Here is a 17,222-nt window from a genome sequence, read left to right on the forward strand (position 1 = left end):
GAATTTAATCCGGATAAGTGTGAAGTGATGCACTTGGGCAGGACAAACAAGACACGGGAATACACGATGAATGGTAGGACCCTGGGAAGTACCGAGGATCAGAGGGACCTTGGTGCGCATGTCCACCGGTCCTTTAAGGTAGCGGGACAGGTAGATAAGGTGGTTAGGAAGGCATATGGGATACTTGCCTTTATTAGCCAAGGCATAGAATATAAGAGCAGGGAGGTTATGCTGGAACTGTATAAAACGCTGGTTAGGCCACAGCTAGAGTATTGCTTGCAGTTCTGGAATCCGCATTATAGGAAGGATGTGATTGTACTAGAGAGAGTGCAGAGGAGATTTACCAGGATGTTGCCTGGGCTGGAGAGTTTTAGTTATGAGGAGAGATTGGATAGACTGGGGTTATTTTCCCTGGAGCAGAGGAGATTGAGGGGGTGCATGATTGAGGTGTATAAAATTCTGAGGGGCATAGATAGGGTAGACAGGAAGGAACTTTTCCTCTTGGTGGAAGGATCAATAACCAAGGGGCATAGATTTAAGGTAAGGGGCAGAAGGTTTAGAGGGGATGTGAGGAAGATTTTTTTCACCCAGAGGGTGGTGTGAATCTGGAACTCACTGCTTGAAAGGGTGGTAGAGGCAGAAACACTCATAACATTTAAGAAGTATTTGGATGTACACTTGCGATGCCATGGCATATAAGGCTATGGGCCTAGTGCTGGAAAATGGGATTAGAATAGTTAGGTACTTGTTCGACTGGCGCAGACTCGATGAGCCGAAGAGCCTTTTTCTGTGCTGCAGACCTCTATGACTCTATGTTACTGGACTAATAATCCAAAAGCCAGGACAAATAATTCAGAGAACATGAGCACAAATTCCACCATCAAAATTTGAGAATTTGAATGCAGTTTAAAAAGCTTGGGATCATTAAAATTGACCATGAAAGTTATAAAAGGCTACTGATACACTTATGTCACGTTAGGGAAGGAAACCTACTGTCGTCACCCAGTTGACTGTTCCTGGTCAAGGTGGTTGGTACTTCCTCACCCTTTGAAGTGGCCTAGCAAACCACTCAGCTGCCTCAAACCTCAGGGGAATGAGTGTTGGGCAATAACTGTCAACATCCTGAGAATGAATTGAAAATAAAGAATGATAAATCCTCCTTCCAACATAAAAACCTGTGGAACCACCAAGATGAAATCTTTAGGCAAGTCTACAAATATCACAGGTTACCATCTTTACCTGTGTACCTTAAAAAATTAGTCTCGGAAACTAGACTCGTGGACAGGAGATACAAATCATGAAGACTTGATATTTCCACTTTTAAAATTCATTCTTGGGATGTGGGCATCGCTGGCAAGGCCAGCCATATTGTCCATCCCTAATTGCTCTTGAGAAGGTGGTGTTGAGTCACTTTCTTGAACTCCTGCAGTCCATGGAATGTAGGTACTCACGCACACTGCTGTTAGGGAGGGAGTTCCAGGAATTTGACCGAGTTACACTGAAGGAACGGCGATATATTTCCAAGTCAGGATGGTGAGTGACTTTGAGGAGAATCTGCAGGTGGTGAGGTTCCCATGCATCTGCTGCCCTTGTCCTTCTAAGTGTTAGAGGTCGTGGGTTTGGAAGGTGCTATTGAAGGAGCCTTGACGATTTGCTGCAGTGCATCTTGTAGATGGTACACACTGCTGCCACTGTGCATCGGTGGTGGAGAGAGTGAATGTTGAAGGTGGTGGATGGGGTGACACTCAAGCAGGCTGCTTTGTCCTGGATGGTGTCAAGCTTTTTGAGAGTTGTTGGAGCTGCACTCATTCAGGCAAGTGGGAAGTATTCCATCACACTCCTGACTTGTGCCTTGTAGATGGTGGACAGGCTTTGGGGAGTCAGGAGATGAGTTACTCTCTGCAGAATTCCCAGCCTCTGACCTGCTCTTGTAGCCAAAGGAATGTGACAAAACCACTTGCACATAACCTGTTGTTTGCTGTTTTATATATCTTGCTCGTCAAGCCATTGCCTCTTCAGAAATTTCCCTGTCTTCTTTGCATGGTGACAGTGGTGTGAACAGAATGAGCAGTGCAAGCGACTGCACTTGTCCGACCTGCTGGTCTCTCCCCTGCAGAGGTTGATGAAGTACCCGTTACTCCTGAGAGGCATTTGGAAGAGAAGCACTGACGCAGCAGAGAAACAGAGTGTCCAAACGATCATCAAACAGGTGGACAATTCGATATGTGAGTGCACATTCCTAACTGCAGGAGATTCAGTTTGAATTCGCATGACTGTGGTTTTCTAACCGACTGAAGCCAGACTCACTCAGTCCCTTGCCAGTGTTGCCATAAGGGGAGATCCATAAATGTTTTGATTCATTACCAATTTTTTAAGGTACACAAGTTACCAAACTGAATAGAAAATAGAGAGGAGACATCAGCGAACTGAAGAGTAGACCATGGTGAGCTATTTTACATTGTCCAGACTGGCAGAACAAGAGGATATGGCACTTGAAGGGGAGAGGGGATAAATTCAAAACTAATTTACAGAAAATTATTTCAGTGAGTAAGTGGTCGTTCTATAGAACAGACTAATGATGGTGGAAGCAGTTTGTATTGATCCATTCAAATGCAAAGTAGCTTCTGGTTCAGAAAATACCATTTTCTGCAGTGTATGAGTAATTTGAAACATGACACATGGTGACTATAACCTGTTTGGGGAGTTCTGGTGACTCACTTCATGGCTTGGCCTGACTAATTGATGGAGATTGATTAGTCAACAGTGTTGTTATTGTATGCACCAGGGTGGTGGACAACAAATTGGATGGGCATTTATCTTTCATCTGCAGCAGTTTCTCTGATGTGCATTAGAGGTGGAATTTTAACTCACCCTGATTGCCAGGAAATGGGTTAGGGAGTGACGGTTATAATGGAGCAGCTCGGTTTCCCATCAATTCCTGCAGTTTGGTGCTGTGGGTTTTGGAGGGGCGAATGGGACTCTGGCAGATCAGGGAACAACAATGTATATCGGACTCCAGTGGGGTATCTCCACTGTCCCAAGTGAGACATCCATGATGACTGCCTAGGGTTCCCAACTCTGGCTGGATGTCAGCCTGGAAATATCACATGACCTTCAATTGCCCCACTCCTTTGTCCTCTTATTGGTCATCCAACATGTGCATCTTTGGAGTGCCCCCCTTCTCACGCCCATTGGAAAATGGACTCTTCATTATATGACTGGATGCTTCTTGACTGTCAGCCAAAGAGCCTTTTCTGTCCCAACTCCAACATCTTGTAACCAAGAAAAAAAAGTGAAGGAAAAATTAGTTTTTTGTTCTTGCTCCTATGATTTTTCTCCTGGTCGTTGCCAACTGTGCTCTGGAGATTAATCTTCAACCTCTAGGGACTCCAGGACAATCCTGGAGGATTGGCAACCCGACGTCCCTCGCCAGGTAAAGCTCTTGAGAAGCTGGCTTAGAATTTAAAAAAATAAATTCCTTAGCAGGGACCAGGAGGAGCAGGAATGCTGCTCCAGAGCCTATGAGGAAAGTCTGGGTCTCTGCTGTCACAAGACTCTCATAATAAACCTCCCCCCACACCACCCACCCCTCACCCCCACCTCTTGAGGGGTGGGGTGAGTCAGTATTCTCTCGGTGCCCGAGAAAGACCTCATCATCATCACCCTCCACCCGCCCCCAATTTTCATCCCACTCCCTCCCTACATCAGAAATGGGCAACCTGACTGGTGGCGTTCCCAGTCTTCCTCAGAATTGCCATCTCCTCCAGAGGGAAGTGAAAATCAAAAAATCAGACCCGTTATTAACTTTGGCCAGCTGAACATTCAGCCCCTCCAATGTTTCCCAGGTCATGCAAAAAGTATTTCAATGTGAAAATCCCCTTGGTTGACAGATTTTTTTGTTGTGTGTGTGTGTGTGTGTCAGGTGACCTTGAGGGGAAGGTGAAGTGGTTGGAAAGCTTTCAGAAATTCCAGCAGATTCAAGAGATGATTGTTTGGCCACCAATCTGGGAAAGAAATAAAGTGTTTCTACCTGAGGTGGGTCTGCTCTCCTTACCATTTGAAAATCCAGAAATGAATTCAGTAGAATATGCTTCCCCTTTAAATTAACAATTTTTGTTTTACAATTTTAGAACGTTTTCTTTTGGGGTGTTACACCAAGTGCCATCAACTGACCTTGTTGCTATGATTGAACCTGGACCAGCCCTATGCCCTCTGTGTACCCAAAGGGTTAACAATAATCCCATTTCCAGGGATGTTTTCCCAAACTTAACACATTCTTGTTCCCCACTACTAATTACACAATCATGGAAGTTTACAGCAAAGAAAAGCTGTAAACTCAGTGATAGTGACCATGAAACTGTCATTGATAAAAACCCATCTGGTTTACTGATGACCTTTTAGGGAAGGAAATCTGTCACCCTTACTTGGTCTGGCCTACATATGAATCCTGGCACACAACAATGTGGTTGACTCTTAACTGCCCTCTGAAATGACCTAAGAAGGTCAGTTCAAGGGCAATTAGGGATGGGCAACAAATACTGGCATTGCCAGCGACATCCACACCCCATGAAAGAATGAAAAAAAGGAGGCCATTTGACCCATTGTGCCTGTAATGGCTCTCAGAAACAGCAAGTCATTTAGTCCCGTCCGTGCCCCAGAACCTTTTTACATTCTTCATTTTCAAATATTCATTGAGTTCCTTCTTAGAATTTACTGTGCATTCTGAGTGCAGTATTGTTTCTGGTAGGAAATTCTGTCTCGGAATAACCCTCTTTCTGAAAAAAATCTCTTGCACTCTCTCTTTATCCTTTCGTGATTATCCTTTCAGTCTATGTCCTTTTATAAGTCACCAACATATGAATATTTTCTTCATTTACTTTATCAAAAGCACTCAGAATTTTGAACACCTCTATTGTATCTCCTCTCACTTAATTCATTCTTTCATGGGTGTCACTGACAAGGTCAGCATTTGTTGCCCATCCCTAATTGCCCTTGAACTGAATGGCTTGTTAGGCCATTTTGAGGGTAGTTAAGAGTCAGCCACATTGCTGTGGGTCTGGAATCACATGTTGGCCAGACTGGGTAAGGATGGCAGATTTCCTTCCATTAGTGAACCGGATGGGTTTTTACAACAATCAATAATAGTTTTGTGGTCACCATTACTGAGACTAGATTTATATTCCAGACTTTATTAATTGAATTTAAATTCCACCAGGCAGCTGGTTTACTAGTCTAGTGACATTACCACTACACCACTGTCTCCCTAGTTGTCTCTGTTCTAATAAGATATCCCTAATTTCTCTAGTCCCTCCTCATTACTAAAGCCTCTAACCCCAGCATCTTACTAGTGATTCTCTTCTGCACCCTTTCTATGGTCTTGACATCTTTTGGAAAGGAAGATGCCCAAAACAGGACACTATGTTCTAATGGTGGCCTAGCCAATGATTTGTACAGACCAATCATTACCCTCTGCTTTTGTACAGTAGGTGATCCTATTTATAAAGTTTAGCATTCCATTGGTTTTGTTACAGCTTTATCAACTTGTCCTCCCACTTTTTAAGATTTGTATATCAGAGCCCCTAAGTTTCTCTGCTCCTCTACTTCATTTAAAATTGACCCATTTGTAGCTCAACTCAGGTTTTCTGGCTCCTTCTCCATCACCTTTACTCCTTATGGTACATCTCTGGACTGTGCCGTAATCACCTCCTCAAACATTTTCTATCGTTTGTCTGCTATCATTTTAGTATGTTATCCGAGCTAGTTCATTTTATAGCTCATTGAAATTGGTTTTTTTTTCATCTAATGTCTTCATTTGAGTGACTAAGCCTTCCCTTTTCAATGCTTACGTAAGGTTCCTGTTGTCCAGTGTGAGGGAATGTACCATCATCCATTTTTGACCAAGAAAGATAAATTTTCTAATTGGTAAGAAACTCAGAACTGTAACGGGATTAAGGACCTGCCTCCATAGAGGGCATCAAAGGCAATAACATCAATAACTTGCATTTATACAGTGCCTTTACATAGGAACTGAGGAACATAGGACTTAGGAGTAGGCCTTTTGGCCCTTCGAACCTGCTCTGCCATTTAATAAGATCATGGCTGATCTGGTTGTGGTCTCAGCTCCCCTTTCCTGTCTGCCCCCATAACCCTTGGCTCCCTTGTCTATCAAAAATCTAACTCAGCCATGAATAAATTCAATGACCCAACCTCTACTGCTTTCTGGGAAGAGAATTCCACTAGTAACAACCCACTCAGAGAAAAAAAATTTCTGCCTTTCTTCGTCTTAAACAGTAGACCTCTTCTTCTTAAACTGTGTCCCCTGATTCTAGTCTCCCCCGTAAGAGGAAACATCCTCCCAGTATTCACCCTATCAAATCCTCTCAGGATCATATATGTTTCAATAAAATTACCCCTCATTCTTCCAAGCTCCAATGGGTATAGACCTAACTTGTTCAACCTTTCTTCATAAATAAGCCCCTAATTCCAGGAATGAGTCGAGTGAACCTTCTCTGAACTGCTTCTAATGCAATTATATCTTTTTTTCAAATAAGGAGACCAAAGCTGTACACAATACTCCAGATGTGGTTTCACCAATTCTCTGTACAGCTGCAGTAAAATTTCCCTACTTTTATATTTCATTCCCCTTGCAATAAATACCAATGCTCCATTTGCCTTCCTAATCACTTGCTGTACCTGTATGCTAACTTTTTGTGATTCATGTACCAGGCCACCCAGATCCCTCTATATCACTGAGTTCTGCAATCCCTCTCCATTTAAATAGTATACTGATTTTCCATTCTTCCGGCCAAAATGGGCAAGTTCACATTTTCCCACATTATACTGCCAAATTTTTGACCACTCATTTACCTGTCTATCTCCCTTTGCGGACTTTCTGCCTCCTCTTGACAACTGACTTTCCTACCTATCTTGGTGTCATCAGCAAATTTAGCCACCATATGTTCGGACTCTTCATCCAAGTCATTGACTTTAAATAGGTGAGGCCCCAGCACTGATCCCTGTGGCCCTCCATTAGTTAAAGCTTGCCAACCCAAAAAAGCCCCATTTATCCCTACTCTCTGCGTCCTGTTAGCTAACCAATCCTTTATCCATGCTAATATGTTACCCCTTTGACCACATAATCTCATCTTGTATAGTAAATGTAGGAAGACATCCCAAGGTGCTCCACAGGAGTGTAATCAGATAAAAATTGGCATTGAGCCGGAGAAAGAGACATTAGGATAGGTGACCAAAAGCTTGGCCAAAGAAACAGGTTTTAAGGGGGATCTTAAAGAAGCAAAGAGAGAGTTGAAAAGTCAGGGAGGTTTAAGAAGGAAATTCCAGAGCTTAGGGCTTCGGCAGTTGTCGGGGGAAGGGGGAGGGTATGTGCAAGAGGCCAGAGTTGGAGGAACACAGCGTTCCTGGAGGGAGAGTGACGTTGACTCCCAAATGCTTGAACTCTTCTAACACTTGAAGGAGATGCTAGTCGGTACCAGGCTATAGATTTTGACTGCTTCACTCTTATCATCCTGATTGATTTGATCACCTTAGTACCAAACAAATTGTAAATCACTCCGTGTACTCGGGAGGATAACATTGTCTTAGAGGCATGATAGAACGTCACTGACATAAGTAATGATGACACTTATCCCTGCTTAGTCCATCACCATTATAATTCTATCATTTAAAGCTTACTTTGCCAAGACATTGGAACTTTGATTATTTGTCAGAATTTTCATAGATTTGAGTTTGTACAGGAAGGGGTAGAACTTGGTTTGGGGTAAGCGCTCCATGACCAATATGAATTCAGCCTGGCCAATGTTTCAATTTAAAATAAAACATTAGGGAGAGATTTGGGGCTCTTGATTATCCACTAAGTTTGATCATGGAACAGAAAATACTTGTGGCTAAAGGCAATTAGTGGATAATCAAAACTTCCCTCATGTAGAGTAGAGGGTGATAGGAAACAAAAGTAAAGCCATTTTCCCTTGGGATCTACTGCGTACCTGAAGTGATTCAGGACTGTTCTGGTGCAATATACGTTACTGGAGCTTGCAGGAGTGTTTATTAACTCCTAGCAGCTTCATAGACTCTGACCTGTCGACATGACAACCACAATATCGCAAGTGATTTTTCCACTCCTGTGCTCATAGTTGAGGCAGCCATGATTTGGAGGAAAGGTTTTTATCCCCAAATAAATTATTCATTCCCATCTCCGCAATACTGTCAGCAGTGTTTCAGCTGAAGGGACAAAAGGGTGGTTTGATTTTAACCTTATTACTTTGGGAGTTTCACTGTCCTGTCAAATGAGTTTGAAAACAGGAAAGTAGTCGTTCGGCATTACAGAACTTGAGTATTGCTGAAAAAAAAGAGTTTTTGTCGAAGTTTTTCGTCTTGCACTCATCAGAACAATTTGCAAGAATACCAAATGAAAGGGGAATAACAATTTATACTGCATGAGAAGAGAGTCCAACTATGGGTACAAGAGTGGAAAAATCGCTTGTGGTTGCCATGTTAACAGGTCAGAGTCTATGAAGTTGCTAGGAGTTAATAAGCACTTCTGAGAGTCCTCGTAATGAATATCGCACCGGAACAATCCTGAATCACTTCAGATACGCAGTAGTTCCCAGGGGAAAATGGCTTCAATTTTGTTTCTGATCACCTTGCACTCCACATGGGGGAAGTTTGATCATGGAACAGAAAACATTGCCAACCGATCAGCACTCTCTTCCCATACGGTATAAATTGTTGCACCCCTTTCATTTGGTATTCTTGCAAATTGTCCTGATGAGTGCAAGTTGAAAAGCTTTGACAAAAAATGTCTCTTTTCTCAGCAATAAACAGGAAAGTCTTTGAAACTGCCTCAGCAAGCTGCTTGTCCAGAGAAACTTCTCCAATTTTCAGATGATATTTCCTGGCCCGGCTTTCTCCTGTATTGTGCTTGTCCGTGGGAGAGACAACAGCATCTTTCCAGAAAAAGGCATGAGCAATGCCTGAGAGAGACATTGATATCATAGAACAAATAGCACTTGTTTAATGAATGGAAGTCCGCCTATCCTTGTTCGCAAATACTTTATCACTGGGGAGTTTGGCCAAGTGTCAGTCAACTGGAGGCCATGAGAAACCATTCAGTCTCAGCAGTTAGGCATTAGATTTAAAAAAACCTGTGGGATACATGGAGATAAATAACTTGCATTGAATGTTCTTCCCCTACAGGCCAGTTCTGGGTGAATGGAAATAAACGAGTGTGGGAGATTAGATCATGTTGCCATGGCTTTGCTGCTTCCTCCTATATTGATTTTGCAATCGTTTACCTCATTCCAGGGGAGAGTTGTCACCTTAAAAAGAAATATGGTACATTTATAAAATATATTGGTTTAAACATCTCAATTAGATCTCCCATTAATCTTCTATACTCAATGGAATACAAGCCTAGTTTATGCAACCTGCCCTCCTAATTCCTTTTTTGTTATTCTTCCATGGGATGTGGGTGTCGGTGGCTAGGCCAGCATTTATTGCCCATCCCTAACTGCCCTTGAGAAGATGGTGGTGAGCTGCCTTCTTGAACCACTGCAGTCCGTGTGGTGTAGATACACCCACGGTGCTGTTAGGGAGGGAGTTCCAGGATTCTGACTCAGTGACAGTGAAGGATGGTGATATATTTCCAAGTCAGGATGGTGAGCGACTTGGAGGGGAACTTTCAGGTGGTGGTGTTCCCATATGTCTGCTGCCCTTGTCCTTCTAGATGGTAGAGGTCATGGGTTTGGACAGTTCTGTCGAAAGGAGCCTTGATGAGTTGCTTAGGTGCATCTTGTAGATGGTACACACTGCTGCCACTCTTCATCGGTGGTGGAGGGAGTGGATGCTGACGGTGGTGGATGGGGTGACAGTCAGGTGGGCTGCTTTGTCCTGGATGATGTCAAGCTTCTTGAGTGTTGTTGGAGCTACACTCATCCAGGCAAATGGAGGTTATTCTGTTACACTCCTGACTTGTGCCTTATAGATGGTGGACAGGCTTTGGGGAGTCATGAGGTGAGTTACTCTCCACAGAATTCCCAGCTTTAGCTACAGTATGTATATGGCTAGTCCAGTTCAGTTTCTGGTCAATGGTAACTCCCAGGATAGTGATAGTGGGAGATTCAGCGATGGCAATGCAGTTGAATGTCATGAGGAGATGGTTAGATTCTCTCTTGTTGGAGATGGTCATTGCCTGGCATTGATGTGGCATGAATGTAACTTGCCAGTTGTCAGCACAAGTCTGAATATTGTCCAAGTTTATCTGCATATGGGCAAGGACTACTTAAGTATCTGAGGAGTCACGTATGGAACTGGATATTTTGCAGTCATCAGTGAACATTCTCACTTCTGACCTCATGATGGAAGGAAGGTCATTGGTGAAGCAGCTGGAGATGGTTGGGCCTAGGACACTACCCTGAGGAACTCCTGTAGTGATGTCCTGGAGCTAAGATGGTTGACCTCCAACAACCACAACCATCTTCAACCTGTGGAGAATTTTCCCCCTGATTCTCATTGACTCCAGTTTTGCTAGGGCTCCTTGATGCCACACTCAGTCAAATGCTGCCTTGGTGTCAAGGACAGTGACTCTCACCTCACCTCTGGAGTTCAGCTCTTTTGTCCATGTTTGAACCAAGGCTGTCATGAGGTCAGGAGCTGAGTGGCCCTGGAGGAACTCAAACTGAGTGTCAGTGAACAGGTTTCTGAGTAAGTGCCACTTGATAGCACTGTTGATGACCCCTTCCATCAATTTACTGATGATCAAGTGTAGACTGATGGGGTGGTAATTGGCTGGGTTGCATTTGTCCTGCTTTTTGTGTACAGGACATATATGGGCAATTTTCCACATAGCCGGGTAGATGCCAGTGTTGTAGCTGTACTGGAACAGCTTGGCTAGGGGCGCAACAAGTTCTGGAGCACAAGTCTTCAGCTGGAATATTGTCAGGACCCATAGCCTTTGTAGTATCCAGTGCCTTCAGCCGTTTCTTGATATCACGTGGAGTGAATCGAATTGGCTGAAGACTCGCATCTGTGATGCTGGGGACCTCAGGAGGAAGCCGAGATAGATCACCAACCCGGCACTTCTGGCTGAAGATTGTAGCAAATGCTCCAGCCTTGTCTTTTGCACTGATGTGCTGGGGTCTGCCTTCATTGAGGATGGGGATATTTGTAAGGCTGCCTCCTCCAAAGATGATGTGACCCTTTTGGCCAAGTATCATTCTGGCGATTTTGAGATGTGCTGCCTTAATGGCTAACATTTATTTTCTGAGGTGCGGTGCCCAGAACTCAAGGCAGTAAGATAAACAGTGTCTAACCAGAGTTTTACATGGTTGTAACATAACTACCACCCCTTTGCATTCAGCCGCTCAGCTACATACCCGTAAGAAAATTATGATGTGATCGTATTTGTCCTAAATGCATTTAGATGCAAGTTGTAGCACAGACCTTACCTCTGAATCGGAATGTCTTAATCCAGAGATTTATGCAGATGATCGGGGCTAACAGTCCAGTGCAGTGCTGAGTAAGTGCTGCAGTGCTGAGCGAGTGCTGCACTGCTGGAGGTGCCGTCGTTTTGTTGAGATGTTAAGCTTAGGCTCTGCCTTTACAGCCAATGGATATTCTGATGTCATAAAAGGCATTTTATAAATGCAAGTCCTTTCTTCATTCCATTTTAATTTGCTTAATACAACAGTGTAAAAAACAATAATTTAATTGCCCAGGTGCATAAGATGTAGGGGGATGCAGTGGCATAGTGATAATGTCAATGAACTAGTAATCCAGAGAAAACAGAAAATGCTGGAAAAAACTCTGCAGGTCTGATAGCATCTGTGGAGAGAGAAACAGAGTTAACGTTTCGAGTCCGTATGACCCTTCTTCAGAGCTTAAAAAAGCTGCCTTGAAGCCATTAGCTCTGAAGAAGGGTCATACGGACTCGAAACATTAACTCTGTTTCTCTCTCCACAGATGCTGTCAGACCTGCTGAGTTTTTCCAGCATTTTCTGTTTTTATTGTAGATTTCCAGCATCCACAGTATTTTGCTTTTATGGAACATATTAAACTGAAATTTAACATATTTGCAAAGTTACCTGGTGAAAAGCAAAAGATTTCACCTGCACCAGGATTAAACTTCCCTTGAGTTTTATCACAGATACCTCATCTCCACTTCCTTCCACAATTACTGTCGACTTCCATAAATATTTTTAAAGGGGACTCACACCACATTAAATAATCAGCTCTGTCCTGAAAGAGATTCAGTTAGAGAAGTTTTAAAAAGTGAATTGAGTAGATTTAATCAATTCCTAAAATTAATCTAATTTCTAACCCAATTTCTAAAATTAAATCATGTCCAGTAGACTGAGCGAATGCTGAGTTATGCACACAGTTTAGGTCCTCACTTTCCTGTGCCTCACTCTGTCTTCAGATGCCTAGATGTGATGCTTTGGAGTTCCATCCTTAAATTCCTTCACCCCTCCTTTCAGACCCTCCTTAAATCCCACCTCCCTGACCAAGCTTTTGGTCACCCTGTCTAATATCTTCTTTGAATATACTTTTGTGAATGACTTTGGGTCTTTTTGCTGCACTGAAGACATTATCCAAATGCTGTTAGTCCTGGTTCATTCCCTGGTCCTTGCTGGAATTGGCAGTCTCTGCAATGAGTGGAACGGACTTGGGAGGGAAGATCCTCCAGGGTTCCTATCTGACTCCAATCCTGTGAGGTCGGCATGGTGAACATAGAGTGAGGGTAAATCAGTTTGATTGCCCAGTGCTCAGATAACTTGCTGAGGTTCATTGCACACACTCACACATGAATGAAGTTAGATGAACTAGCAGAATGTGACTTGTTCCAGCACAGATATGGGGCATTTGTCCAGTAACTCTGCACCTGTGTTACTATCTGATTCCAACATCCCATTCGCTCCCTATAATATAGCCTTCTAATATATTCTTAAAAAGCCCTCTAGACATTGCTTCAACAACAGTTAACATCAGAAAACTCCCCTGTGCAAAGGCAGTTTCTTCTAACCTCTCTTTCATTCTGTGATCATCTTCAGTTTTTGACCTCCGACCATTGTCTCTTTGATCAGTGGAAATCCATCCATGTTAACCTGCTCATAACCCTCCAGAGCCAAGAGAAACATCCTCCAAGAAGATAAGGCAAAAAAGTTGACAAAGTGAAAGAAAACTAGAATAATAACCGTAAGGTTAGGTTAGAAGATATTTGCAGACACATCATTTTAACAGATGATTTGTAATGAAAGGAAACAATGGATTGTAATTGGCTCCACGGAAAGAGGAGTTAATGGAAACTCTTCTGTTAATAAAAATGGCTAGAGATGTAAACGTACTACCAATTATCCATTAGCCATTTTACACAAAGTCAAAACCCACTGCCATTGTGTAGGGAAAAGAAAAAACGGATGAGCTGACCCCTCGTACAGTAAGTGTTGAAGCAGAACTTCCTGTCCCCTCATACAACAGCCCATCTAAACAGATGAGCAAAATGTTAGAGGCTTTGTTCTTCACAGGAGTTTAGATGAGTTTCACACAGTGAGTGTGATGATTGTGGCGAGTGGGTGTTTGTATTACCCCCCAGTTATAATCGTGGTGTCCTTAGGGGTAAAATCTTTCTATTTTATGGAAGGTCCAAGTACTGGTCTGATTTTGTGATTTTTCACTCCTCACCAGAGTCTTCGACATCTGCTCAAAGATAACATGGTAGAAGGTCTCCTCTCACCAGCTAACAGACAGCTTTTATATGAAGGACGATTAAGTCTCGCAGGTATGTGTTACTCATTCAGATTAGAAACGTAATTACAAACATGTCCAATACTTGCAACTAAAATGTTTCTAACTGTACATTTTTTTTACAGGGACCACGAAATCCCTGGACGTACATCTGTTCCTTTTTGATGATTTAATTTTAATCACAAAGGTTAAAAACGCTAAAAAGGTAATAAATTATTTCCCTTTAAAAGAAAATTTCAACACCAAAATTACAAGTTTCTGAAATTATTAATCAGACTATGGTGGAACTCCACTTCTAACTCTAAGGATTAGCACTGGCCACTGGTCATCCACAGCAATGTCGAATCACTTAGTATGACAGAACTGAGGTCCGTCTAGTCCACCTTCTACTATCCTGGTGGTCACACGATACAGTAATGGAGTTGTTGATTAATCGTTGCAACCAATCTCTATCAATTAATCTGTAACAGACCCAGACAGGAGGTGAGGAAAACCCCCAGTGCTGAAGAGATTTGGGAACCATAGATCCATTGTCAACTGTTCATCTCAAGCAAGTTATCCCACCCCAAGTCAAGTCCCACATTACTCACGTATTTGTAACAAATTACTCAGCCCTGATGCTGTGAATTATCTTGTGACCTTCAAACAAGTTTTATAAACAGAAATAATGAGAAAAGTGGCAGACCAATTCACTAGATATCAAAAATATCCAAATTGTTACAAGTCATTGGAACCCAACCGTTTTTCCACAGTTAAGGGGCCAAAAATGTGGGGCCACAGAGGGAAATGTAAAATTATTTAGAACAGAGGTCAAATTAAGTTTCTTTACACAGGGAGTTGTGGGGCTGTGGGATTTAATTCCAGGGTTAGTGATTGAGGCAGAAACAACCAGCTGGATTTTACGCTTCCCCATCAGTGGGTTTGAAGGCAGGAGGGGGGTGGTGGGGTGGGGGGCACTTAATATCCAGCGGGAGGCCTGCCTGCTGCCTACCTGCCTGCCTGATCCCATCGCAATTTCGCCAGTGCTGGTGGCCAGCCCACCAATGGGCCAATTGAGGCCCACTTAAGGACCTTATGCCACCATAGCCAGGATTTAACCAGTGGTTTGAGAGGCCCATGGCAAGCAGCCAACTTCGGCAGTCTTCCCTGCATGGATTGGTGGCGGGCTTGGGGGGATCCACCCTTAACAAGCCCCCTGGGCTCATTGGAGGGCCTCTCCCAAGGTGTTACCCCTGCCCCTAGTTCCCTTCCTCCTCCTCCTCCCCGCCCCCCCCCCAACAAAGACCACTCAAACCCTGATCCCCCCCACCCTCATTGAGGTCTGCCTGATTGGCACCTTGGCAATACCACCAAACCCACAATTGAGCACAGTTCACCTCCTCATTGTCCGAGTGCAGCTCTGGCAGTGGTCACCATTCCCAGTGGCGCTGCTGGTGCTGGAGAGCTACAGGCCTCTGATAGGCCAGCAACTCTCTGAGGCAGGACTTCCTGTGGAGCAACAGGCCAAACTCCAACCATGTAAAATCCAACCCAGTGTCAACATTGAAGATTGGATTGGATAGATGGATGAAGGAAAAGGGAGTTGAAAGAGATGGGTTCAGGGTGAATAAATGTGACTAAAGTGTTGCTCACATGGAGGGTAAATGGCAACATGGACTGGTTGGGCCGAATGGCCTATTTCTCATCGTAACTTCTATGTATTTCCATATAAGCAAATTTCAGTTACAGAAATATTTATTAGGGCTTCAATCTACCTACATTTTGTTTTAACATTTTGTTTGAATTGGGATGCTATAGAAAGGTTAGGGCACTGTGTGCTCAGCAGATTTATACCTAATGTAAAGATACCATACAGTATCAATGTATACTATATAATATATACTGTATATTTATACACGTGTGTGTGTGTATATATAAATATATACTATATTGTGCATGTTAGTACATTGACAGCCTGCCCCAGAGTAGACAGACTACTCACATCGTATGTTCCCCTATTCGGCTGCTCTGTTTATTTTCACACACTTCCTCTTAGAGAATAATGTGGAAGGATTAACAGGGCAATTGATTAGCAGGGTAACTGACCAGGTAACTGATTAGCAGCGTATCTGACAGTCTTATAGGCAATGATGTGAACTGTCCTTCCATGACCAGAATGCTCTTTATGCTGTAGTAATACTGAATGGAAACAAGGGGTGAAGGAACCCACAGCAGTCCCATTGAAATTGGATAGAGTGGTAGAATCACACAGTACAGAAGGAGGTCTGAGTTAGCTCTTTAATGAAAGAATTTTCCAATTCATCCCACTCACTTGCTTTTTCTCCATAGCCCTGTACATTTTTTCACTTCAACTACTTGTCCAGTTCACTTTAGAATGTTACTAATGAATCTGCTTCCGCCAGGGCAATCTATTTTCACAGGTAGCCTCTGATTCTTTAACCAATCACCTTAAATCTCTGTCCTCTGGTTACCAACCCTTCTGCCACTGGAGACAATTTCTCCTTTCTTACTCCAGCTAAACAGTTCTTGATTTTGAACACCTCTACCAAATCCCCTCTGTTCTAAGGAGAACAATCCCAGCTCCTCTGCATAACCGAATCCTTCCACTTGATTGAAATATTCCCAACTCAGAATGACATTGGCAGAGAGCCTAGCAACATTCCTGCTTTGGGAAGAATGTGAGTAGGAGGGATGTGGGGCAAGTTGGAAGATAGGCCGGGTCATTGAATCCGTTCAAGGCTGAGTTCAATAGATCTTTGGTTGACAAGGGAGTCAAGGCAAGAAGGTGGCACCAAAGCCACATTCAAGTCAACCATGATCTTACTGAATGGCAGAGCAGGCACGATGGGCTGAATGGCCTACTCCTGTTCCTAATTCTTTTGATCTTATAACATGACTTGCAGACTAGGAGCTGAATAATACAGGGGGGTGGGGGTGCAGAAGGCACAGTGCCCCTCCCCCCAAAAAAACCCGGAAACCACATTGGCATGATGCCAACTGACTACACACCGAGCAGCCCCATGGCCATAAAGCGCTGCGGGGCTTATTAACGAGGGCCAAGTGGATCTTCCGCCCCTCACTGGAGTGGAAGAGCCGCCCTCAGGAGCTGCCAGCTAATCCGATTGGCCGGCAGTGTCAGGAAGACATCAGTAGCAGCTGCTGATTCTGCAGCTGAAGAGAGGTGCCCATGGCCCAGGATCCCCGGAGCAGCTAAGTCCGGGGTTTTGGTAGGGAGAGGGAGGAGGAGGTATGTTTAAGAGAGAGTGTGGGCAGGAAGGTGGGGGGGATGTGCGGTTCAGTCTAAGGGGGCTGACCTGCAATCAGCAAAGGGCAGCCCCCAAAGAGTGATTTTCCCCCTACCCCCTTCCTTCCCGCCCTTTAACCATTTGAGGTTAAAAATCAGGCTTTCAGCTCCTGGCTGGCTACCCACGCCAAATGCATTATAACATGGGCAGCATATTATC

The 17,222-nt window shown here is 43.7% G+C and overlaps 1 protein-coding gene across 4 annotated transcripts in view; it reads left to right on the forward strand.

Annotated features, from left to right (window-relative positions):
• Positions 1-17,222, forward strand: part of plekhg7 (pleckstrin homology domain containing, family G (with RhoGef domain) member 7) — an 85,635-nt gene that overhangs the window by 62,391 nt on the left and 6,022 nt on the right. For 3 of the 4 annotated variants that reach the window (XM_078553669.1, XM_078553668.1, XM_078553671.1), the window contains 4 exons: positions 2,051-2,225; positions 3,923-4,035; positions 13,699-13,792; positions 13,884-13,963. In XM_078553669.1, the coding sequence (XP_078409795.1) occupies positions 2,051-2,225; positions 3,923-4,035; positions 13,699-13,792; positions 13,884-13,963 (462 nt within the window). Of the gene's footprint in view, positions 1-2,050; positions 2,226-3,922; positions 4,036-5,851; positions 5,923-13,698; positions 13,793-13,883; positions 13,964-17,222 lie in introns of those variants that run through there. The other variant, XM_078553670.1, reaches the window with a different exon arrangement.

Source organism: Cetorhinus maximus, chromosome 12 (assembly GCF_964194155.1).
Source record: "Cetorhinus maximus chromosome 12, sCetMax3.hap1.1, whole genome shotgun sequence".
In the NCBI taxonomy this organism is placed as follows: Eukaryota; Metazoa; Chordata; class Chondrichthyes; order Lamniformes; family Cetorhinidae; genus Cetorhinus; species Cetorhinus maximus.